Here is a 25,042-nt window from a genome sequence, read left to right as displayed (position 1 = left end):
TAGTAATCGAGTCTGGATCAGACAATCAAGTGATTGACACCATGAGCATCGATCCACGCAATTGGGATACGATGACATGCATCAACCAATCAGCGAGCCTGACCACCCGATCCCGTTAGCCGCTTCTTATGACAAGCACAGTTGTCTTTTAAGGCAAGCATGGGTTGCTGAGACCTATTGGGATCTTCACGCGTACTTGAGGTCTTTGATAGGTATTTAGAAGTTGGGAGAACATGAAGACATGACGCTTCTTATGGACGACAACTATTCACGACTGTGTATTCATAAAAAGTGTCATGTATTTATCTTCTCCTTCATACTTCTACAAGGCAAACACTTATGTTTTTGCATATTTATAAAAAACTACGTCAAGCTAAGTAAGCCTTCACTTTCCTGAAGAGCAGATAAACGATCAAATTTCATAGGACTACTCGAGAAGTTTTCCGACTTTAACCCTTTGGAACCCTTCGGAGCTCGATTAAATAGCCGAGAAGAAAACAATCATTAAAAACATGGACACACAAGGATGGAGAGTTGCGTCCTTTCTAACTGGCATCTGCCAAGTGCGTTACTCTGTGGGAATCTGAACTTGGCTACGTCAGGTGAGATATAACAGTCATATTGAAGTACAATCAACCTTGAATTACAATGTACTACATGTATGTATAAAGTTTGTTTGTTGTTTAACGCCTCACTCAGAAATATTCCAGTTGAAGTACAATCCACCTTGAAATACAATGTACTACATGTATGTATAAAGTTTGTTTGTTGTTTAACGCCTCACTCAGCAATATTCCAGCTATATGACGGCGGTCTGTAAATAATCGAGTCTGGACCAGAAAATCCAGCGATTGACAACATGAACATCGATCCACGCAATTGGGATCGATGATACGCATCAACCAAGTCAGCGAGTCCGACCACCCGATCCCGTTAGTCGCCTTTTACGGCAAGCATGGGTTGCTGAAAACCTATTCTCCTCCGGATCTTCACGGGCCGTATGTATAATGAGTACACAGATCATATAAATACATTAACTGCATGTGTAACAAATGTTATATTTGGGATAACACTTTCTCAGTAATGTACAGATTTTCGTACTTTTTTAGTTGAGTCTTACCAGGGATTCAAACCCACACTGCCAGAGTGAGGCACCTAATCGCCACAAAATGAAAGTCCGACAACTGGTAGTCTAGATTACGTACTTTGTGTACCTCTCTGACAAGTGTAAATTGGTTTGGCTCCCATGGCCGGAAGCTATGAACACAAAATGCCGTTTAGAAAGTGGTCAAATGTAACAAATGTTATATTGGGGATAACACTTTCTCAGTAAAGTACAGATTCTCGTACTTTTGGGGTTGAGTCCCGTCCGGAATTCGAACCCACACTGCCAGAGTGAGGCACCTGATCGCCAGCACACTAAGTCAGCGCTAACCCACCCAGCCACCGAGGCTTTCTGAGAAAGTGTTATCCCAAATATAACATTTGTTACATTTGGCCACATTGTGTGTCCATACATGCACTTACTGTGGTCAGGTTGAAAATAAATTTAGGTTATTCCACGACGGCCAGGTCTATTTATAGTAGTTATATTAAAAGTTTGTGGGGACATGGGGGTCTATGGGTTATTGTGCAGGGTTATATCGCATTTCTAATTTTGTCTACACTTGACTGTGTGTGCAATTCATTATCAGTGGGGGTATATGTTTCGCGCATTCTTGTTATTATGTTAGTTGTCCAGTTTTATTTTTACCGAAACCCCCGAATTCTTAAAATGTGTTAGAACATTTGTCAAAATAATGAAGGTGAGACCATTGACATAGATAGTCTACCGGGCTTATTCCACAGGGTTCCAACGGAATTAAGGAATTCGGTAGGTACGGGAGGTAACTGCACACGAGTGAGTGAGTGAGTGAGTGAGTAGGGTTTAGGGCCGCTTTTAACAGTATTCCAGTTATATCACGGCGTGTCAGCTTAATGTGGGAGGAAAGCCCGAAGTGATGTAGGTCTCAGACGTTTACCACTTCGGTGAAACCCACGAGCACGGGTATGGTGCTGACAAACCTAGAAACATAATCAGGGCGAACCGGGATTCGAACCCACAATCATAGGTTTCTGGCGTGCCCAAGGGACGCAACTCTGCACAGCGAATCGCGGCGCCTTAGACGACTGGGCCACCCGTGCCCCACTAACTGCACATGAGACAAAACAATAATGAAACATATAAAAGTTGAACTAGGAGGAGTATTTTTTTTTCTTCTAAATGTGTTTGGGTTGATATAACATTCTGAATAACTATTTTGCTATTTATAATTATTTTCTGAAAAGTCTAAGAGATATATAGGTAGCTAAAATGTGGCCTAATGGGTAAGTGAAAAGAAAGGACATTCATTTTTTTAAAACGATTATAACATATATATAACTTTCTTAAAATACTCGATAGTTTGTTGGTAGTTCAGTTTTAGTTTTACTACAACCCTGAAATGCGTGACATTTGCTATGATATGGAGGCAGCGCCGACGTGCCGATTAATCACAAGCGGAATGCAGCGTGACCTAGTTTCTGCCTCAATTACTGCGCTAATTTGTGGGACATTGTTTATCAAATTCCATATGTAAGGGAGGTAATCGCATAGTAGTCAAGAACATGGTTTAAGATGTAAGACAGGAAACGAATTGAAACAAATATTGTTTATATTGTTTTAAACATGCCTGTGTTGATCGGATGGTGGACTTTGGGGGATGGAAATCGCTACACATTTACAAACATAACATATAATGATATATTTATCTTAATACCGGTTGATATAAAGAATAACGAGTGATCGACGTTGTTATTTTAGGCCACGTCTTCTGTGACGTCATGAACAATGGATGCGATGTAACGTTCCATATGGCGTGCACTAATTAGTTGCCCCTGTGTCCAATGAGATATTGAATTTTATTTACTGATGGGTTTAGTGTGTTCAAGTTATTGTTGCGCAATGTTCAACACTGTTGATATGGCATAGTATACATTGTTTGCCACGAGATGCTACTGAATTCCTCTGAACAAAAAGGTGTTGCATGTGCTACATTGTGACAATCGGAAGACAGACATTGCACATGAAACATGTGCTTCACGCTAATCATATGACAGTTTATTATCATCTACAACAATGTTATGGGATCGATCAGTGACAGTGTGGCTCATTGTGTCTTTTGTCAAAACAGGCTGATATGAACTTCGTCTGTTGTTTTTGAGTCAGTGAGTATTGTTTTACGCCGCTTTTTGCAATTTCCAGCAATATCACGACGGGAACACCAGAAATGGGCTTCACCAACTGTATCCATTTGGGGAATCGAACCCCAGGCTATTAAATCCGTGTGTATTTCTCTATTATTTCAGTGTAGAGAAATTCATTTTCAAATCTGCTCTGTTTAGCGTACGAACACATTTTCGCCCGACAAACGCTTCGCCTGATGATCAAATTTCACGGGGAGCTGTTTAGCACTGCACCTGTATCCGCTTGACCGAGCACCGCGGGAGAAGGATTCCGTTTGTCGTATACAAGGATTCTTTGGAGCGAAGAATGTTAACAAGAAGAAGATTGTTTTCAAAGCGACTGAGTCTATGGGCGGCTTTGATCACATCGTTTTTATTCGTTTGCTCACTAGTTGTGGGTCGAACTGCAGGTAGGCTTTGACAAGCTGTCGTACAAAAATACACTGTTTTCTCCTTTTATGAAAACACATTTCCAAATTAATACAACTCCGGGTGGTAGAGAATCTAAGCTGCATCATGACTTTGGTGCAGACCAGATATGATCCCTGTCGGAGACCATATCGGTATATGGTCTCTGTCCCATTACAGACCTACTGGGCTTTCTCAAAGCAGATATTCGTCACGTCTGAACTACGGCGGTGTTAGTGTAAATAAGATCACTGTGAAATAGTATCACCCTGTATATGATCTGATTATTGATGACTATCTCGCCATATGTATACTACTCAAAATAAGTTAAGGACCATCTGATTCTTTCACGTTACTATAACTAATGTCATGCCATGACAGATTATCTATAGTTTGTTTTAGATTGTTTGTTGTTTAGCACCGCACTCAGCTATATGACAGCGATCTATAAATAATCTAGTCTGAACCAGACAATCCATTGATTGACATCATGAGTATCGATCGATGTAATCGGGATACGATGACATGCATCAACCAAGTCAGTCGCTAATAACGACAAGCATAGTTTACTCTCACTGCAAGCATGAGTTGCTGAAAACCTATTCTCTTCCCTGAGCTTCACGTTGGTTGGTTGGTTTGTTTGTTGTTTAACGCTGCACTTAGCAATATTCCAGCCATATGACGGCGGTCATGGACCAGACAATCCAGTGATTAATATCATGAACATCGATCCACGCAATTGGGATCGATGACATGCATCAACCAAGTCGGCGAGCCTGACCACCCGATCCCTTAAGTCGCCTTTTGCGACAAGCAGAGTCACCTTTTACGGCTAGCATGGGTTGCTGAAGACCTATTCTAACCCGGAATCTTCACGGGTCATGAGCTTCACGTGTCTTCCTAGGTCAACTATAGTAATGTGAAAGAATCGTGTGATCCTCAACTTCTTTTGAGTAGTATATAATGGGTGATTTTGGATCATCCTTGCTATCTATCTTTCCTTGGTGGTTTAATCTGGGAGGGTAGCATGTTGTCTCTTATTCAGATGGTTGGCCCCAGGGTAGCCAATCTCTGCAGTTACTGCAATTTGTCGTGCAGAGTTGTGCCCCTTAATCAGGCCAGAGTCCAATCATTGTGGGTTCCAGTCCTAGTTTCACCCTGTTTATTCCTGTGCTTGTGGGTTTCACCAAACACAAGTGATAAACATATATGACCTGCATCAATTTGGGCTTTCTTCACTCATTAAACATACATGTTGTGATATAACTGAAATACTGTTAAAAAAGTCATTAAATCAAGTCACTCACTCTGCTTTACAACTCGACTCTTCTGAATGATAACCACTAAATATATGTCATTGATAATATAGGATGTTTTTAAGGGAAATAAAATTAGGTGACACAAACCTACTGTTTTGTGAAATTTGAGGTCATGACACAACAGAATCTATATTTACGGTAATTTGAACCAAGCGCTTCAACATCATGGCAGAATAAACAGTGATTCTCTATTTATGTGTATTCCGTTGCTTTCAGTATTTACAGTTCATCTACCGTATGTAAAGTTTGTCATCAGTACTTAACAGATTTGAATTCATTATGAGGTACTGTAGATCTTGAGATTAATGCGAGCATTATTAAACATCGCATATATATCAACAATAAGACATTTTGGATAGCAGAAATACCATCTTAGACATATGCTGAAAACAAACAACTATGTATTCCACATCACTGTTTATTGAGCAGCACTTGTAAAAAGTATATAAACAATGTCATTCAGACACTAATTACATCCTGTGAATTGTCACTGCTGGGGTCAAGACAAGCATTCTACTCACTTATGTCATCACTGATCAAACCTGCAAGTCCAGACAGACGCCACCCAACTCGGTGTCTTTGTATTTTGCGACTGCGTCAAAGGCCGACATGAGCCAGCGCGCATGTATTGTTTCAGCGGAAGTACTCTACTTGGCGCTAATAAACAGTCCTATTTGGTCTGTGATTGGATTAATGTAATGTTGGATTAAGGTGAGGATTCTCCTGTAAACCTGACAGAGGACATTTTCTTTAGATATAAATCCACTGATGCTTGAGAGGAGAGGGGTGTCACATTCATATTGACTCGCAATTTTGGCTAGGGGCCAGCGGTCGCATTCTTTTGGAGATGCATTAAATTCATGATTTTCAGTATTCAGGTTGTCTAAATCTGAAACATTGTCTGCATGTTTCATCTGAAGATTTTCAGAGCTCATTGCAGCACATTTCAATCAAACGACTGGGGAAGGCCATTTCGTAAAAGCGTAACTTAAAGTCCAAGCAGTTAACGCTAATGCTGTTTCACTTTACGTCAATTATTCTTCAGTTAACGCTAATGCTGTTTCAGTTCATACTACTTGTTCCCAAGGCAAGGGAGATAACTGACTTTAAAAGTCCAGTTTCCACCCTTGTCAAACTAGGCTGGAATTTCTGGTCTTGATTGTAGGGCCTCCAGTGGGTATTACAAGTGATGTCCCTTCTATGTCCCTCCTTTTGACCAATCAGATTCAGCCTCTGATGTCCCTTGCATTTGCTTCAAACAAAATGGCAGCGCCCAGTCAAGACAATCTGATCGATAATAAAGAGCTTTGTTGTAATAAAATGGGTTTTATCTCACGAAGTGCATCATATCATGTGAGCACCTTGATTAAAAACATGAAAAGATTTGGAAAACTATGTGTCCAAACTGACGGTGCACTTGCTTTGCAAATCCTGGGGATTTTGATTGGACTATGCAAAGACTTGTTAGTTCTGCCCAAATATATATCTCCATAATTCCAGCCTATTCCAGCAAGGGTGGAAACTGAACTTTTAAATGTAGTTAACTTCATTGCCTTGGGAAAGATGTTAATGCTAGTGCTGCTTCAATTAAGACGAATACTGCTTCAGTTTACGCTAATCCTGCTTCAGTTAACGCTATTCATGCTTCAATCAACACTATTGCTGCTTCAGTTAACACTAATACTACTTTTGCTAGCTCTAATTCTGAGTCATGGTATGCTATGCTGCTTTAGTTAACACTAACACTATTTCTGCTAGTGCTAATTCTGTGCTAATTTTTTTGCTAATGCTGCTCCAGTTAACACCAATAGCATAAAGGGTTTTCAGTTTAGAAAATATTGAAATATTTAATCAACTAAGCAATTGTAGACCTGCAACAACTTCAGCACCTCTTAAGCAGTTACAGTATATGAAATGTAGTTATGTAGAATGTTTTATGAATTGTTCAGATAATGAATATTAAAGTTGGCAGTCATGTTAACATTACTTGCACTATTTTTGTGCTTTACAGATGCTGACTGCATGAAAAGACTGAGAGTGTCCGACACTTTAAGCTATGCAATCCGATCAGAAGGATATCCAAATGGATATGAACAGTAAGAGAGTTCCTTGATATGTTTTTCATCAATGTAGACTCCTGTGGGTGGTGGGGTAACCTAGTGATCAAAGCATTCTCTTGTCGGTCCGAAGCCAGGTTTGATTTCCCTTTTGGAAATAATATGTCTCACCTCTGGTATTCATAGACGTGATATTTATAGTATAGATCAGAATAGGTTCCCAGCACCCAATACTTGTCTCCACAAGTGGATTCTAGGTCAGAATAGGTTACCAGCACCCCATACTTGTCCCCACAAGTGGATTCTAGGTCAGAATAGGTTTCCAGCACCTTATGCCTGTCTCCACAAGTGGATTCTAGATCAGAATAGGTTCCCAGCACCCCATGCCTGTCTCCACAAGTGGATTCTAGGTCAGAATAGGTTCCCAGCACCCTATGCCTGTCTCCACAAGTGGATTCTAGATCAGAATAGGTTCCCAGCACCCTATGCCTGTCTCCACAAGTGGATTCTAGATCAGAATAGGTTCCCAGCACCCTATGCCTGTCTCCACAAGTGGATTCTAGGTCAGAATAGGTTCCCAGCACCCCAAACTTGTCCCCACAAGTGGATTCTAGATCAGAATAGGTTCCCAGCACCCCATGCCTGTCTCCACAAGTGGATTCTAGATTGGAATAGGTTCCCAGCACCCTATGCTTGTCTCCACAAGTGGATTCTAGATCAGAATAGGTTCCCAGCACCCCATGCCTGTCTCCACAAGTGGATTCTAGGTCAGAATAGGTTCCCAGCACCCTATGCTTGTCTCCTCAAGTGAATTCTAGGTCAGAATAGGTTCCCAGCACCCCATGCCTGTCCCACAAGTGGATTCTAGATCAGAATAGGTTCCCAGCACCCCATGCCTGTCTCCACAAGTGGATTCTAGATTAGAATAGGTTCTCAGCACCTTATGCCTGTCTCCACAAGTGGATTCTAGATCAGAATAGGTTCCCAGCACCCCATGCCTGTCTCCACAAGTGGATTCTAGATCAGAATAGGTTTCCAGCACCCCATGCCTGTCTCCACAAGTGGATTCTAGGTCAGAATAGGTTCCCAGCACCCTATGCTTGTCTCCACAAGTGGATTCTAGATCAGAATAGGTTCCCAGCACCCCATGCCTGTCTCCACAAGTGGATTCTAGGTCAGAATAGGTTCCCAGCACCCTATGCTTGTCTCCACAAGTGAATTCTAGATCAGAATAGGTTCCCAGCACCCCATGCCTGTCCCACAAGTGATTTCTAGATCGGAATATGTTCCCAGCACCCTATGCTTGTCTCCACAAGTGGATTCTAGGTCAGAATAGGTTCCCAGCACCCCATGCCTGTCCCACAAGTGGATTCTAGATCAGAATAGGTTCCCAGCACCCCATGCTTGTCTCCACAAGTGGATTCTAGATTAGAATAGGTTCTCAGCACCTTATGCCTGTCTCCACAAGTGGATTCTAGATCAGAATAGGTTCCAAGCACCCCATGCCTGTCTCCACAAGTGGATTCTAGATCAGAATAGGTTTCCAGCACCCCATGCCTGTCTCCACAAGTGGATTCTAGGTCAGAATAGGTTTCCCGCACCTTATGCCTGTCTCCACAAGTGGATTCTAGATCAGAATAGGTTCCCAGCACCCCATGCCTGTCTCCACAAGTGGATTCTAGGTCAGAATAGGTTTCCAGCACCCCATGCCTGTCTCCACAAGTGGATTCTAGATTAGAATAGGTTCCCAGCACCCCATACTTGTCTCCACAAGTGGATTCTAGATTAGAATAGGTTACCAGCACCCTATGCCTGTCTCCACAAGTGGATTCTAGATTAGAATAGGTTCTCAGCACCTTATGCCTGTCTCCACAAGTAGATTCTAGATCAGAATAGGTTCTCAGCACCCCATACTTGTCTCCACAAGTGGATTCTAGATTAGAATAGGTTCTCAGCACCTTATGCCTGTCTCCACAAGTGGATTCTAGATTAGAATAGGTTCCCAGCACCCTATGCTTGTCTCCACAAGTGAATTCTAGATCAGAATAGGTTCCCAGCACCCCATGCCTGTCCCACAAGTGATTTCTAGATCGGAATATGTTCCCAGCACCCTATGCTTGTCTCCACAAGTGGATTCTAGGTCAGAATAGGTTCCCAGCACCCCATGCCTGTCCCACAAGTGGATTCTAGATCAGAATAGGTTCCCAGCACCCCATGCTTGTCTCCACAAGTGGATTCTAGATTAGAATAGGTTCTCAGCACCTTATGCCTGTCTCCACAAGTGGATTCTAGATCAGAATAGGTTCCCAGCACCCCATGCCTGTCTCCACAAGTGGATTCTAGATCAGAATAGGTTTCCAGCACCCCATGCCTGTCTCCACAAGTGGATTCTAGGTCAGAATAGGTTCCCCGCACCTTATGCCTGTCTCCACAAGTGGATTCTAGATCAGAATAGGTTCCCAGCACCCCATGCCTGTCTCCACAAGTGGATTCTAGGTCAGAATAGGTTCCCAGCACCCTATGCCTGTCTCCACAAGTGGATTCTAGATCAGAATAGGTTCCCAGCACCCTATGCCTGTCTCCACAAGTGGATTCTAGATCAGAATAGGTTCCCAGCACCCCAAACTTGTCCCCACAAGTGGATTCTAGATCAGAATAGGTTCCCAGCACCCCATGCCTGTCTCCACAAGTGGATTCTAGATTGGAATAGGTTCCCAGCACCCTATGCTTGTCTCCACAAGTGGATTCTAGATCGGAATAGGTTCCCAGCACCCCATGCCTGTCTCCACAAGTGGATTCTAGGTCAGAATAGGTTCCCAGCACCCTATGCTTGTCTCCACAAGTGAATTCTAGATCAGAATAGGTTCCCAGCACCCCATGCCTGTCCCACAAGTGGATTCTAGATCGGAATATGTTCCCAGCACCCTATGCTTGTCTCCACAAGTGGATTCTAGGTCAGAATAGGTTCCCAGCACCCCATGCCTGTCCCACAAGTGGATTCTAGATCAGAATAGGTTCCCAGCACCCCATGCCTGTCTCCACAAGTGGATTCTAGATTAGAATAGGTTCTCAGCACCTTATGCCTGTCTCCACAAGTGGATTCTAGATCAGAATAGGTTCCCAGCACCCCATGCCTGTCTCCACAAGTGGATTCTAGATCAGAATAGGTTTCCAGCACCCCATGCCTGTCTCCACAAGTGGATTCTAGGTCAGAATAGGTTCCCAGCACCCTATGCCTGTCTCCACAAGTGGATTCTAGATCAGAATAGGTTTCCAGCACCCCATGCCTGTCTCCACAAGTGGATTCTAGATTAGAATAGGTTCCCAGCACCCCATACTTGTCTCCACAAGTGGATTCTAGATTAGAATAGGTTACCAGCACCCTATGCCTGTCTCCACAAGTGGATTCTAGATTAGAATAGGTTCTCAGCACCTTATGCCTGTCTCCACAAGTGGATTCTAGATCAGAATAGGTTCCCAGCACCCCATGCCTGTCTCCACAAGTGGATTCTAGATCAGAATAGGTTTCCAGCACCCCATGCCTGTCTCCACAAGTGGATTCTAGATTAGAATAGGTTCCCAGCACCCCATACTTGTCTCCACAAGTGGATTCTAGATTAGAATAGGTTACCAGCACCCTATGCCTGTCTCCACAAGTGGATTCTAGATTAGAATAGGTTCTCAGCACCTTATGCCTGTCTCCACAAGTAGATTCTAGATCAGAATAGGTTCTCAGCACCCCATACTTGTCTCCACAAGTGGATTCTAGATTAGAATAGGTTCTCAGCACCTTATGCCTGTCTCCACAAGTGGATTCTAGATTAGAATAGGTTCTCAGCACCTTATGCCTGTCTCCACAAGTGGATTCTAGGTCAGAATAGGTTTCCAGCACCTTATGCCTGTCTCCACAAGTGGATTCTAGGTCAGAATAGGTTCTCAGCACCTTATGCCTGTCTCCACAAGTGGATTCTAGATCAGAATAGGTTCTCAGCACCTTATGCCTGTCTCCACAAGTGGATTCTAGATCAGAATAGGTTCTCAGCACCCCATACTTGTCTCCACAAGTGGATTCTAGATTAGAATAGGTTCTCAGCACCTTATGCCTGTCTCCACAAGTGTATTCTAGATCAGAATAGGTTTCCAGCACCCCATGCCTGTCTCCACAAGTGGATTCTAGGTCAGAATAGGTTCCCAGCACCCTATGCTTGTCTCCACAAGTGGATTCTAGATCAGAATAGGTTCCCAGCACCCCATGCCTGTCTCCACAAGTGGATTCTAGGTCAGAATAGGTTCCCAGCACCCTATGCTTGTCTCCACAAGTGAATTCTAGATCAGAATAGGTTCCCAGCACCCCATGCCTGTCCCACAAGTGATTTCTAGATCGGAATATGTTCCCAGCACCCTATGCTTGTCTCCACAAGTGGATTCTAGGTCAGAATAGGTTCCCAGCACCCCATGCCTGTCCCACAAGTGGATTCTAGATCAGAATAGGTTCCCAGCACCCCATGCTTGTCTCCACAAGTGGATTCTAGATTAGAATAGGTTCTCAGCACCTTATGCCTGTCTCCACAAGTGGATTCTAGATCAGAATAGGTTCCAAGCACCCCATGCCTGTCTCCACAAGTGGATTCTAGATCAGAATAGGTTTCCAGCACCCCATGCCTGTCTCCACAAGTGGATTCTAGGTCAGAATAGGTTTCCCGCACCTTATGCCTGTCTCCACAAGTGGATTCTAGATCAGAATAGGTTCCCAGCACCCCATGCCTGTCTCCACAAGTGGATTCTAGGTCAGAATAGGTTTCCAGCACCCCATGCCTGTCTCCACAAGTGGATTCTAGATTAGAATAGGTTCCCAGCACCCCATACTTGTCTCCACAAGTGGATTCTAGATTAGAATAGGTTACCAGCACCCTATGCCTGTCTCCACAAGTGGATTCTAGATTAGAATAGGTTCTCAGCACCTTATGCCTGTCTCCACAAGTAGATTCTAGATCAGAATAGGTTCTCAGCACCCCATACTTGTCTCCACAAGTGGATTCTAGATTAGAATAGGTTCTCAGCACCTTATGCCTGTCTCCACAAGTGGATTCTAGATTAGAATAGGTTCCCAGCACCCTATGCTTGTCTCCACAAGTGAATTCTAGATCAGAATAGGTTCCCAGCACCCCATGCCTGTCCCACAAGTGATTTCTAGATCGGAATATGTTCCCAGCACCCTATGCTTGTCTCCACAAGTGGATTCTAGGTCAGAATAGGTTCCCAGCACCCCATGCCTGTCCCACAAGTGGATTCTAGATCAGAATAGGTTCCCAGCACCGCATGCTTGTCTCCACAAGTGGATTCTAGATTAGAATAGGTTCTCAGCACCTTATGCCTGTCTCCACAAGTGGATTCTAGATCAGAATAGGTTCCCAGCACCCCATGCCTGTCTCCACAAGTGGATTCTAGATCAGAATAGGTTTCCAGCACCCCATGCCTGTCTCCACAAGTGGATTCTAGATCAGAATAGGTTCCCAGCACCCCATGCCTGTCTCCACAAGTGGATTCTAGATCAGAATAGGTTTCCAGCACCCCATGCCTGTCTCCACAAGTGGATTCTAGATTAGAATAGGTTCCCAGCACCCCATACTTGTCTCCACAAGTGGATTCTAGATTAGAATAGGTTACCAGCACCCTATGCCTGTCTCCACAAGTGGATTCTAGATTAGAATAGGTTCTCAGCACCTTATGCCTGTCTCCACAAGTAGATTCTAGATCAGAATAGGTTCTCAGCACCCCATACTTGTCTCCACAAGTGGATTCTAGATCAGAATAGGTTCCCAGCACCCCATGCCTGTCTCCACAAGTGGATTCTAGATCAGAATAGGTTTCCAGCACCCCATGCCTGTCTCCACAAGTGGATTCTAGATCAGAATAGGTTCCCAGCACCCCATGCCTGTCTCCACAAGTGGATTCTAGATCAGAATAGGTTTCCAGCACCCCATGCCTGTCTCCACAAGTGGATTCTAGATTAGAATAGGTTCCCAGCACCCCATACTTGTCTCCACAAGTGGATTCTAGATTAGAATAGGTTACCAGCACCCTATGCCTGTCTCCACAAGTGGATTCTAGATTAGAATAGGTTCTCAGCACCTTATGCCTGTCTCCACAAGTAGATTCTAGATCAGAATAGGTTCTCAGCACCCCATACTTGTCTCCACAAGTGGATTCTAGATTAGAATAGGTTCTCAGCACCTTATGCCTGTCTCCACAAGTGGATTCTAGATTAGAATAGGTTCTCAGCACCTTATGCCTGTCTCCACAAGTGGATTCTAGGTCAGAATAGGTTTCCAGCACCTTATGCCTGTCTCCACAAGTGGATTCTAGGTCAGAATAGGTTCTCAGCACCTTATGCCTGTCTCCACAAGTGGATTCTAGATCAGAATAGGTTCTCAGCACCTTATGCCTGTCTCCACAAGTGGATTCTAGATCAGAATAGGTTCTCAGCACCCCATACTTGTCTCCACAAGTGGATTCTAGATTAGAATAGGTTCTCAGCACCTTATGCCTGTCTCCACAAGTGGATTCTAGATCAGAATAGGTTTCCAGCACCCCATGCCTGTCTCCACAAGTGGATTCTAGGTCAGAATAGGTTCCCAGCACCCTATGCTTGTCTCCACAAGTGGATTCTAGATCAGAATAGGTTCCCAGCACCCCATGCCTGTCTCCACAAGTGGATTCTAGGTCAGAATAGGTTCCCAGCACCCTATGCTTGTCTCCACAAGTGAATTCTAGATCAGAATAGGTTCCCAGCACCCCATGCCTGTCCCACAAGTGATTTCTAGATCGGAATATGTTCCCAGCACCCTATGCTTGTCTCCACAAGTGGATTCTAGGTCAGAATAGGTTCCCAGCACCCCATGCCTGTCCCACAAGTGGATTCTAGATCAGAATAGGTTCCCAGCACCCCATGCTTGTCTCCACAAGTGGATTCTAGATTAGAATAGGTTCTCAGCACCTTATGCCTGTCTCCACAAGTGGATTCTAGATCAGAATAGGTTCCAAGCACCCCATGCTTGTCTCCACAAGTGGATTCTAGATCAGAATAGGTTTCCAGCACCCCATGCCTGTCTCCACAAGTGGATTCTAGGTCAGAATAGGTTTCCCGCACCTTATGCCTGTCTCCACAAGTGGATTCTAGATCAGAATAGGTTCCCAGCACCCCATGCCTGTCTCCACAAGTGGATTCTAGGTCAGAATAGGTTTCCAGCACCCCATGCCTGTCTCCACAAGTGGATTCTAGATTAGAATAGGTTCCCAGCACCCCATACTTGTCTCCACAAGTGGATTCTAGATTAGAATAGGTTACCAGCACCCTATGCCTGTCTCCACAAGTGGATTCTAGATTAGAATAGGTTCTCAGCACCTTATGCCTGTCTCCACAAGTAGATTCTAGATCAGAATAGGTTCTCAGCACCCCATACTTGTCTCCACAAGTGGATTCTAGATTAGAATAGGTTCTCAGCACCTTATGCCTGTCTCCACAAGTGGATTCTAGATTAGAATAGGTTCCCAGCACCCTATGCTTGTCTCCACAAGTGAATTCTAGATCAGAATAGGTTCCCAGCACCCCATGCCTGTCCCACAAGTGATTTCTAGATCGGAATATGTTCCCAGCACCCTATGCTTGTCTCCACAAGTGGATTCTAGGTCAGAATAGGTTCCCAGCACCCCATGCCTGTCCCACAAGTGGATTCTAGATCAGAATAGGTTCCCAGCACCCCATGCTTGTCTCCACAAGTGGATTCTAGATTAGAATAGGTTCTCAGCACCTTATGCCTGTCTCCACAAGTGGATTCTAGATCAGAATAGGTTCCCAGCACCCCATGCCTGTCTCCACAAGTGGATTCTAGATCAGAATAGGTTTCCAGCACCCCATGCCTGTCTCCACAAGTGGATTCTAGGTCAGAATAGGTTCCCCGCACCTTATGCCTGTCTCCACAAGTGGATTCTAGATCAGAATAGGTTCCCAGCACCCCATGCCTGTCTCCACAAGTGGATTCTAGGTCAGAATAGGTTCCCAGCACCCTATGCCTGTCTCCACAAGTGGATTCTAGATCAGAATAGGTTCCCAGCACCCTATGCCTGTCTCCACAAGTGGATTCTAGATCAGAATAGGTTCCCAGCACCCCAAACTTGTCCCCACAAGTGGATTCTAGATCAGAATAGGTTCCCAGCACCCCATGCCTGTCTCCACAAGTGGATTCTAGATTGGAATAGGTTCCCAGCACCCTATGCTTGTCTCCACAAGTGGATTCTAGATCGGAATAGGTTCCCAGCACCCCATGCCTGTCTCCACAAGTGGATTCTAGGTCAGAATAGGTTCCCAGCACCCTATGCTTGTCTCCACAAGTGAATTCTAGATCAGAATAGGTTCCCAGCACCCCATGCCTGTCCCACAAGTGGATTCTAGATCGGAATATGTTCCCAGCACCCTATGCTTGTCTCCACAAGTGGATTCTAGGTCAGAATAGGTTCCCAGCACCCCATGCCTGTCCCACAAGTGGATTCTAGATCAGAATAGGTTCCCAGCACCCCATGCCTGTCTCCACAAGTGGATTCTAGATTAGAATAGGTTCTCAGCACCTTATGCCTGTCTCCACAAGTGGATTCTAGATCAGAATAGGTTCCCAGCACCCCATGCCTGTCTCCACAAGTGGATTCTAGATCAGAATAGGTTTCCAGCACCCCATGCCTGTCTCCACAAGTGGATTCTAGGTCAGAATAGGTTCCCAGCACCCTATGCCTGTCTCCACAAGTGGATTCTAGATCAGAATAGGTTTCCAGCACCCCATGCCTGTCTCCACAAGTGGATTCTAGATTAGAATAGGTTCCCAGCACCCCATACTTGTCTCCACAAGTGGATTCTAGATTAGAATAGGTTACCAGCACCCTATGCCTGTCTCCACAAGTGGATTCTAGATTAGAATAGGTTCTCAGCACCTTATGCCTGTCTCCACAAGTGGATTCTAGATCAGAATAGGTTCCCAGCACCCCATGCCTGTCTCCACAAGTGGATTCTAGATCAGAATAGGTTTCCAGCACCCCATGCCTGTCTCCACAAGTGGATTCTAGATTAGAATAGGTTCCCAGCACCCCATACTTGTCTCCACAAGTGGATTCTAGATTAGAATAGGTTACCAGCACCCTATGCCTGTCTCCACAAGTGGATTCTAGATTAGAATAGGTTCTCAGCACCTTATGCCTGTCTCCACAAGTAGATTCTAGATCAGAATAGGTTCTCAGCACCCCATACTTGTCTCCACAAGTGGATTCTAGATTAGAATAGGTTCTCAGCACCTTATGCCTGTCTCCACAAGTGGATTCTAGATTAGAATAGGTTCTCAGCACCTTATGCCTGTCTCCACAAGTGGATTCTAGGTCAGAATAGGTTTCCAGCACCTTATGCCTGTCTCCACAAGTGGATTCTAGGTCAGAATAGGTTCTCAGCACCTTATGCCTGTCTCCACAAGTGGATTCTAGATCAGAATAGGTTCTCAGCACCTTATGCCTGTCTCCACAAGTGGATTCTAGATCAGAATAGGTTCTCAGCACCCCATACTTGTCTCCACAAGTGGATTCTAGATTAGAATAGGTTCTCAGCACCTTATGCCTGTCTCCACAAGTGGATTCTAGATTAGAATAGGTTCTCAGCACCTTATGCCTGTCTCCACAAGTGGATTCTAGGTCAGAATAGGTTTCCAGCACCTTATGCCTGTCTCCACAAGTGGATTCTAGGTCAGAATAGGTTCCAAGCACCCTATGCTTGTCTCCACAAGTGGATTCTAGATCAGAATAGGTTACCAGCACCCCATGCCTGTCTCCACAAGTGGATTCTAGGTCAGAATAGGTTCCAAGCACCCTATGCTTGTCTCCACAAGTGGATTCTAGGTCAGAATAGGTTCCCAGCACCTTATGCTTGTCTCCACAAGTGGATTCTAGGTCAGAATAGGTTCCCAGCACCCCATGCCTGTCTCCACAAGTGGATTCTAGGTCAGAATAGGTTCCCAGCACCTTATGCTTGTCTCCACAAGTGAATTCTAGGTCTGAATAGGTTTCCAGCACCCCATGCTTGTCTCCACAAGTGGATTCTAGATCAGAATAGGTTCCCAGCACCGCATGCCTGTCTCCACAAGTGGATTCTAGATTAGAATAGGTTCCCAGCACCCTATGCCTGTCTCCACAAGTGGATTCTAGATTAGAATAGGTTCCCAGCACCCCATGCCTGTCTCCACAAGTGGATTCTAGGTCAGAATAGGTTCCCAGCACCCCATGCCTGTCTCCACAAGTGGATTCTAGGTCTGAATAGGTTCCCAGCACCCCATGCCTGTCTCCACAAGTGGATTCTAGATTAGAATAGGTTCCCAGCACCCCATGCCTGTCTCCACAAGTGGATTCTAGATTAGAATAGGTTCCCAGCACCCCATGCCTGTCTCCACAAGGGAATTTCAGGTCACTGTTATTCTATGGCATTTGGGTTCTTGTTAACTTACATTTTTAGATACATGAATCAGATATGCTCATCAGGGAATTTAGATTAACTAGATGGTTTTAAAGAGTTAATGTGACCTTCTATAGAGGTTGTCAGCTCTTGACGGAGTGATGAATAGATAAGATTTTAATGAGATTTCATGGACATGTATTTGTTTTTCTGTTGACCACATGCATTACTTTCTAATAGTTACTGTCAAAATTTAAATGGCTCTCCAGACCCGTGAAGATCTGGGGTAGAATGGGTCTTCAGCAACCCATGCTTGCCGTAAATGGCGACTATGCTTGTCGTAAGAGGCGACTAATGTGATCCGGTGGTCAGGCTCGCTGACTTGGGTGATGCATGTCATCGATCTCAATTGCGTGGATCAATGCTCATGATATCAATCACTGGATTGTCTGGTCAAGACTCGATGATTTACAGACCGCCGTCATATAGCTGGAATATTGCTATGTGTGGCGTTAAACAACCAACCAACTAAATGACTCTCCAGTTATGGTTGAATTACTGTGAATGCTTAAGTTCTTCTATGACAATCTGCCAAGGTCTGGTCAACCTTTGGTCTGGAGCTACATGAGCCTAGAAAGAAGCTGGAGTTTTGTGATGTTTGTGAATTTTGGTATGTTATGTTTGTGATGTTTGGTATGTTTGTGATGTTTGGTATGTTATGTTTGGTATGTTTGTGATGTTTGGTACGTTTGTGATGTTTGGTATGTTTGTGATGTTTAGTACGTTTGTGATGTTTGGTATGTTTGTGATGTTTGGTATGTTTGTGATGTTTGGTATGTTTGTGATGTTTGGTATGTTTGGTATGTTTGTGATGTTTGGTATGTTTGTGATGTTTAGTACGTTTGGTATGTTTGTGATGTTTGGTATGTTTGTGATGTTTGGTATGTTTGTGATGTTTGGTACGTTTGTGATGTTTGGTATGTTTGTGATGTTTTTCCACATGTCACCTATGTTGCAGGAATAAGGAATGCTGGTGGGAGCTGAATATGACAAGCATGTTCCAACAGAACAAAACCATCAAACTGCAATTTGATGTGGACATAGAAGATTCTAGAGACTGTATTAGAGAATCTGTGACGGTGTATGCTTGTGAGTATTTTTCATTTGAAGATATGTCTGAATGAAACATATGCTTGTTGATCCTATAAGATCATTTATCAATCTAAACTATTTGTTTCATATGCACAAATTCAATTCTGAGTTTGTGGTTATATCAATCTCAATATGCTATATATATCACAATATGCTGGGAACACTTAATATCGCTGATATTGGGAGTACATTTGACATTACTGATATGTGTCTGTGACGGGTGCCACCGGTGGGGCAGGATACACTCTCCTTTTCGCAAACACCTGGTATCATCATTGTTTGATAGTGATTCATAAACACATGCTCATGTTATAGTCGGAATTGTACAATCGACTCTGTTTTATGCAGATATTTCTGTTGGATATGGAAAGGGATTTGTCGCTTAATTATTATTATTAAGTATATGCTGCACTTTTGACTTTTTAGCTCAACAGGCGAAAAGCACCTACTGAGCTTTGGAAAATGTGCATTGACCATCTGCACGTTGGTCAGTGTAGCAGTTCGACTTCCAAATAAACACTTTAGGAGGATGTTGAGCATCATAATATAAAAATATATTTCTTACCTTAGTGTCCACCATGAACACTGTTGATCAAACATGTCTCAATGTCCCTATTTAACAAGAGTTTAATACCATGGGGATTCCAGGTTAGAATAGGTCTCCATCAACCTGTGCTGGTCGTACCATGGGGATTCCAGGTTAGAATAGGTCCCCATCAACTCTCCATCAACCTGTGCTGGTCCTACCATGGGGATTCCAGGTTAGAATAGGTCTCCATCAACCTGTGCTGGTCGTACCATGGGGATTCCAGGTTAGAATAGGTCTCCATCAACCTGTGCTGGTTGTACCATGGGGATTCCAGGTTAGAATAGGTCCCCATTAACCTATGCTGGTTGTACCATGGGGATTCCAGGTTAGAATAGGTCCCCATCAACCTATGCTGGTTGTACCATGGGGATTCCAGGTTAGAATAGGTCCCCATCAACCTGTGCTGGTTGTACCATGGGGATTCCAGGTTAGAATAGGTCCCCATCAACCTATGCTGGGTGTACCATGGGGATTCCAGGTTAGAATAGGTCTCCATCAACCTATGCTGGTTGTACCATGGGGATTCCAGGTTAGAATAGGTCCCCATCAACCTATGCTGGTCGTACCATGGGGATTCCAGGTTAGAATAGGTCTCCATCAACCTATGCTGGTTGTACCATGGGGAGTCCAGGTTAGAATAGGTCCCCATCAACCTATGCTGGTCGTACAATGGTGATTCCAGGTTAGAATAGGTCCCCATCAACCTATGCTGGTTGTACCATGGGGATTCCAGGTTAGAATAGGTCTCCATCAACCTGTGCTGGTCGTGCCATGGGGATTCCAGGTTAGAATAGTGTATGCATGACCTGATCGGTTTATACGAGTATCTAAATACATTTTGACAGGAGTACTGTCAAAAGTTTCCCAGTCGGACATTTTGTACCTATGTCTTGGGACCTACAGCGGGTAGGGTAATAGGGGGGTGGGTACACGGGGAGTAAGTTTGGACTCGTCTCAGCCCTATCTTGCTCTAACCAGGAATGTTTTACCATGTGTTAACAGTCACATCGCCAGAAAATACAACACTAGCAGTTCTGTGTGGCAGGATTGAGAACAGAACACACGAGTTCTTCATCCCATATATCTTGGTTGTGTTCAGGTCTGGATCTGTTCCTTCACAGGAAAAACAAGGCTTCAAGATGGCCTTCCAGATGATTGATGGTAAGTCAAGTCTTTAAGCATCTTCCTGAGACAAGAGGGTTAACTGACTATAGAAGTCCAGTTTCCACCCTTGCCGAACTAGGCTGGAATTCCTGGGCTCGATCGTAGCGCCTCCAGTGGTTATATGAGTTATGTCCCTTCTGAGCCCCTCCTATGGACCAATCCGATTCCATAACTTGCATTTGTTTCAAACAAAATGGCAGTGCCCAGTCAAGACCATCTGATCAATAATCAAGATATATATTGTGGTAAAACAGGTCTTACATCGTGAAGTGCCTTAAATCACGCGAGCACCTTGATTAAAAATGTGAAAAGGTTTAGAAAATATATGTTGACATCGAGTTGGCAGTGCACATGCTTTGCAAATCCTGCAATCGACCGAAATCTGCAAGACAGTTTACGAACTGGGTTTCAATTTTGTTGCGAGATTTTGATTGGACTATGCATAGACTCGTTGGTCCAACCAAAATGTAACTCCATAATACCAGACTAGTTCGGCACGGGTGGAAACTGGACTTTTATAGTCAGTTAACTCTCTTTAAAGATGGTTTGACAAGGCTGATGGTGTGAGAGATGATTGATGGTTTGACAAGGATGATGGTGTAACAGATGATTGATGGTTTGACAAGGCTGATGGTGTAACAGATGATCGGTGGTTTGACAAGGCTGATGGTGTGAGATGATTGATGGTTTGACAAGGATGATGGTGTAACAGATGATTGATGGTTTGACAAGGCTGATGGTGTGAGAGATGATTAATGGTTTGACAAGGCTGATGGTGTAACAGATGATTGATGGTTTGACATAGCTGATGGTGTAACAGATGATTGATGGTTTGACAAGGCTGATGGTGTAACAGATGATTGATGGTTTGACATGGCTGATGGTGTAACAGATGATTGATGGTTTGACATGGCTGATGGTGTAACAGATGATTGATGGTTTGACAAGGCTGATGGTGTAACAGATGATTGATGGTTTGACAAGGCTAGCTGATGGTGTAACAGATGATTGATGGTTTGACAAGGCTGATGGTGTAACAGATGATTGATGGTTTGACATAGCTGATGGTGTAACAGATGATTGATGGTTTGACAAGGCTGATGGTGTAACAGATGATTGATGGTTTGACATGGCTGATGGTGTAACAGATGATTGATGGTTTGACATGGCTGATGGTGTAACAGATGATTGATGGTTTGACAAGGCTGATGGTGTAACAGATGATTGATGGTTTGACAAGGCTAGCTGATGGTGTAACAGATGATTGATGGTTTGACAAGGCTGATGGTGTAACAGATGATTGATGGTTTGACAAGGCTGATGGTGTGAGAGATGATTGATGGTTTGATATGGCTGATGGTGTAACAGATGATTGATGGTTTGACATGGCTGATGGTGTAACAGATGATTGATGGTTTAACAAGGATTATGGTGTAACAAGGATTATGGTGTAACAGATGATTGATGGTTTGACGAGGCTGATGGTGTAACAGATGATTGATGGGTTGAAAAGGATGATGGTGTAACAGATGATTGATGGTTTGACAAGGCTGATGGTGTTACAGATGATTGATGGTTTGACAGAGATGATGGTGTAACAGATGATTGATGGTTTAACAAGGCTGATGATGTGAGAGATGATTGATGGTTGGACAAAGCTGATGGTGTGAGAGATGATTGATGGTTGGACAAAGCTGATGGTGTGAGAGATGATTGATGGTTGGACAAAGCTGATGGTGTGAGAGATGATTGATGGTTGGACAAGGCTGATTGTAGACAGTAGAAAGGATTAATCTCATATAGTGACAATACGAAAATATATGATGTGTAGATGTTTTGCTTGTGAAGACAACAACTGATGTATTATACGGATATGTTCATTTGTTTTGTTAATGGTTTACTGTTACTGTTACTGGTTATAATGTTTTTTTGACAAAAGGAGTAATGTTTTAATTTGTGTATTAAATTGATATAACAAAATATCCTCCCCACTTCTCCCAGGTACGTGCCATAAGGAATTGGATTCAAATGACAAGACATTTCGTTCTGTGTATTCAAAGAACTACCCTCAACCTTATCCCAGGTAACTATCATCAACCATATCCCAGGTAGCTATCATCAACCATATCCCAGGTAACTATCATCAACCATATCCCAGGTAGCTATCATCAACCATATCCCAGATAACTATCATCAACCATATCCCGGGTAACTATCATCAACCATATCCCAGATAAATATCATCAACCATATCCCAGGTAACTATCATCAACCATATCCCCGGTAGCTATCATCAACCATATCCCATGTAACTATCATCAACCATATCCCAGGTAACTATCATCAACCATATCCCATGTAACTATCCACCACCATATCCTGGGTAACTATCATCAACCATATCCCGGGTAACTATCATCAACCATATCCCGGGTAACTATCATCAACCATATCCCAGATAACTATCATCAACCATATCCCAGGTAGCTATCATCAACCATATCCTGGGTAACTATCATCAACCATATCCCGGGTAACTATCATCAACCATATCCCGGGTAACTATCATCAACCATATCCCGGGTAACTATCATCAACCATATCCCGGGTAACTATCATCAACCATATCCCAGGTAACTATCATCAACCATATCCCAGGTGGCTATCATCAACCATATCCCGGGTAACTATCCACAACCATATCCAAGGTAACTATCATCAACCATATCCCAGGTAGCTATCATCAACCATATCCAAGGTAACTATCATCAACCATATCCTAGGTAACTATCATCAACCATATCCCAGGTAACTATCATCAACCATATCCTAGGTAACTATCATCAACCATATCCCAGGTAACTATCATCAACCATATCCCAGGTGGCTATCATCAACCATATCCCGGGTAACTATCATCAACCATATCCCAGGTAACTATCATCAACCATATCCCGTGTAACTATCATCAACCATATCCCAGGTAACTATCATCAACCATATCCCAGGTAGCTATCATCAACCATATCCAAGGTAACTCTATCATCAACCATATCCCAGGTAGCTATCATCAACCATATCCCGGGTAACTATCATCAACCATATCCCATGTAACTATCATCAACCATATCCCAGATAACTATCATCAACCATATCCCAGGTAGCTATCATCAACCATATCAAAGGTAACTATCATCAACCATATCCCGGGTAACTATCATCAACCATATCCCAGGTAGCTATCATCAACCATATCCCAGGTAGCTATCATCAACCATATCCCGGGTAACTATCATCAACCATATCCCGGGTAACTATCATCAACCATATCCCGGTTAACTATCATCAACCATATCCCAGGTAACTATCATCAACCATATCCCAGGTAGCTATCATCAACCATATCCCAGATAACTATCATCAACCATATCCCAGGTAACTATCATCAACCATATCCCGGGTAACTATCATCAACCATATCCCAGGTAACTATCATCAACCATGTCCCAGGTAGCTATCATCAACCATATCCCAGCTTACTATCATCAACCATATCCCGGGTAACTATCATCAACCATATCCCAGGTTACTATCATCAACCATGTCCCAGGTAGCTATCATCAACCATATCCCAGGTAACTATCATCAACCATATCCTAGGTAACTATCATCAACCATATCCCAGGTAACTATCATCAACCATATCCCATGTAACTATCATCAACCATATCCCGGGTAACTATCATCAACCATATCCAAGGTAGCTATCATCAACCATATCTCAGGTAACTATCATCAACCACATCCCAGGTAGCTATCATCAACCATATCCCAGATAACTATCATCAACCATATCCCATGTAACTATCATCAACCATATCCCCGGTAGCTATCATCAACCATATCCCATGTAACTATCATCAACCATGTCCCAGGTAACTATCATCAACCATATCCCGTGTAACTATCATCAACCATATCCCAGGTAGCTATCATCAACCATATCCCAGATAACTATCATCAACCATATCCCAGGTAGCTATCATCAACCATATCCCAGGTAACTATCATCAACCATGTCCCAGGTAGCTATCATCAACCATATCCCAGGTAACTATCATCAACCATATCCTAGGTAACTATCATCAACCATATCCCATGTAGCTATCATCAACCATATCCCAGGTAACTTTCATCAACCATATCCCAGTAGCTACCGTCAACCATATCCCAGGTTGCTATCATCAACCATATCTGATTATGTTTGACTGTCTTTTTCTGTTATACTTTCTGATTATGTTTGACTGTTTCTTTAATACTTCCTGATTATGTTTGACTGTTTCTATTATACTTCCTGATTCTGTTTGACTGTTTCTGTTATTCCTTCTGATTCTGTTTGACTGTTTGTTTCTGTTTTACTTTCTGATTATATATGTTTGACTGTTTCTGTTATACTTTCTGATCCTGTTAGACTGTTTCTGGTATACCTTCTGATTATGTTTGACTCTTTCTGGTATACTTTCTGGTTCTGTTTGACTATTTCTGTTATACTTTCTGATTCTTTTTGACTGTTTCTGTTACACTTACTTGGTATGTTTGACTGTTTCTG

At 43.4% G+C, this 25,042-nt stretch overlaps 1 protein-coding gene across 1 annotated transcript in view; it reads left to right on the top strand.

Moving 5' to 3' along the window:
* Positions 1-3,355: 3,355 nt before the first annotated feature.
* The window catches only part of LOC124135742 (deleted in malignant brain tumors 1 protein-like), a 34,882-nt gene continuing 13,195 nt past the window's right edge, over positions 3,356-25,042 (top strand). The window contains exons 1-5 of the mRNA XM_046501266.2: positions 3,356-3,674; positions 7,003-7,087; positions 18,547-18,677; positions 20,272-20,430; positions 22,435-22,516. Of these exons, the coding sequence (XP_046357222.2) occupies positions 3,572-3,674; positions 7,003-7,087; positions 18,547-18,677; positions 20,272-20,430; positions 22,435-22,516 (560 nt within the window). The 5' untranslated portion in view covers positions 3,356-3,571. The remainder of the gene's footprint in view (positions 3,675-7,002; positions 7,088-18,546; positions 18,678-20,271; positions 20,431-22,434; positions 22,517-25,042) is intronic.

This window comes from Haliotis rufescens, unplaced genomic scaffold (genome assembly GCF_023055435.1).
Source record: "Haliotis rufescens isolate VD_foot unplaced genomic scaffold, xgHalRufe1.0.p SCAF_16, whole genome shotgun sequence".
NCBI classification, from domain to species: domain Eukaryota; kingdom Metazoa; phylum Mollusca; class Gastropoda; order Lepetellida; family Haliotidae; genus Haliotis; species Haliotis rufescens.
The sequence above is the reverse complement of the archived record's forward strand: the minus strand, read 5'-3'. Positions and strand labels throughout refer to the sequence as shown.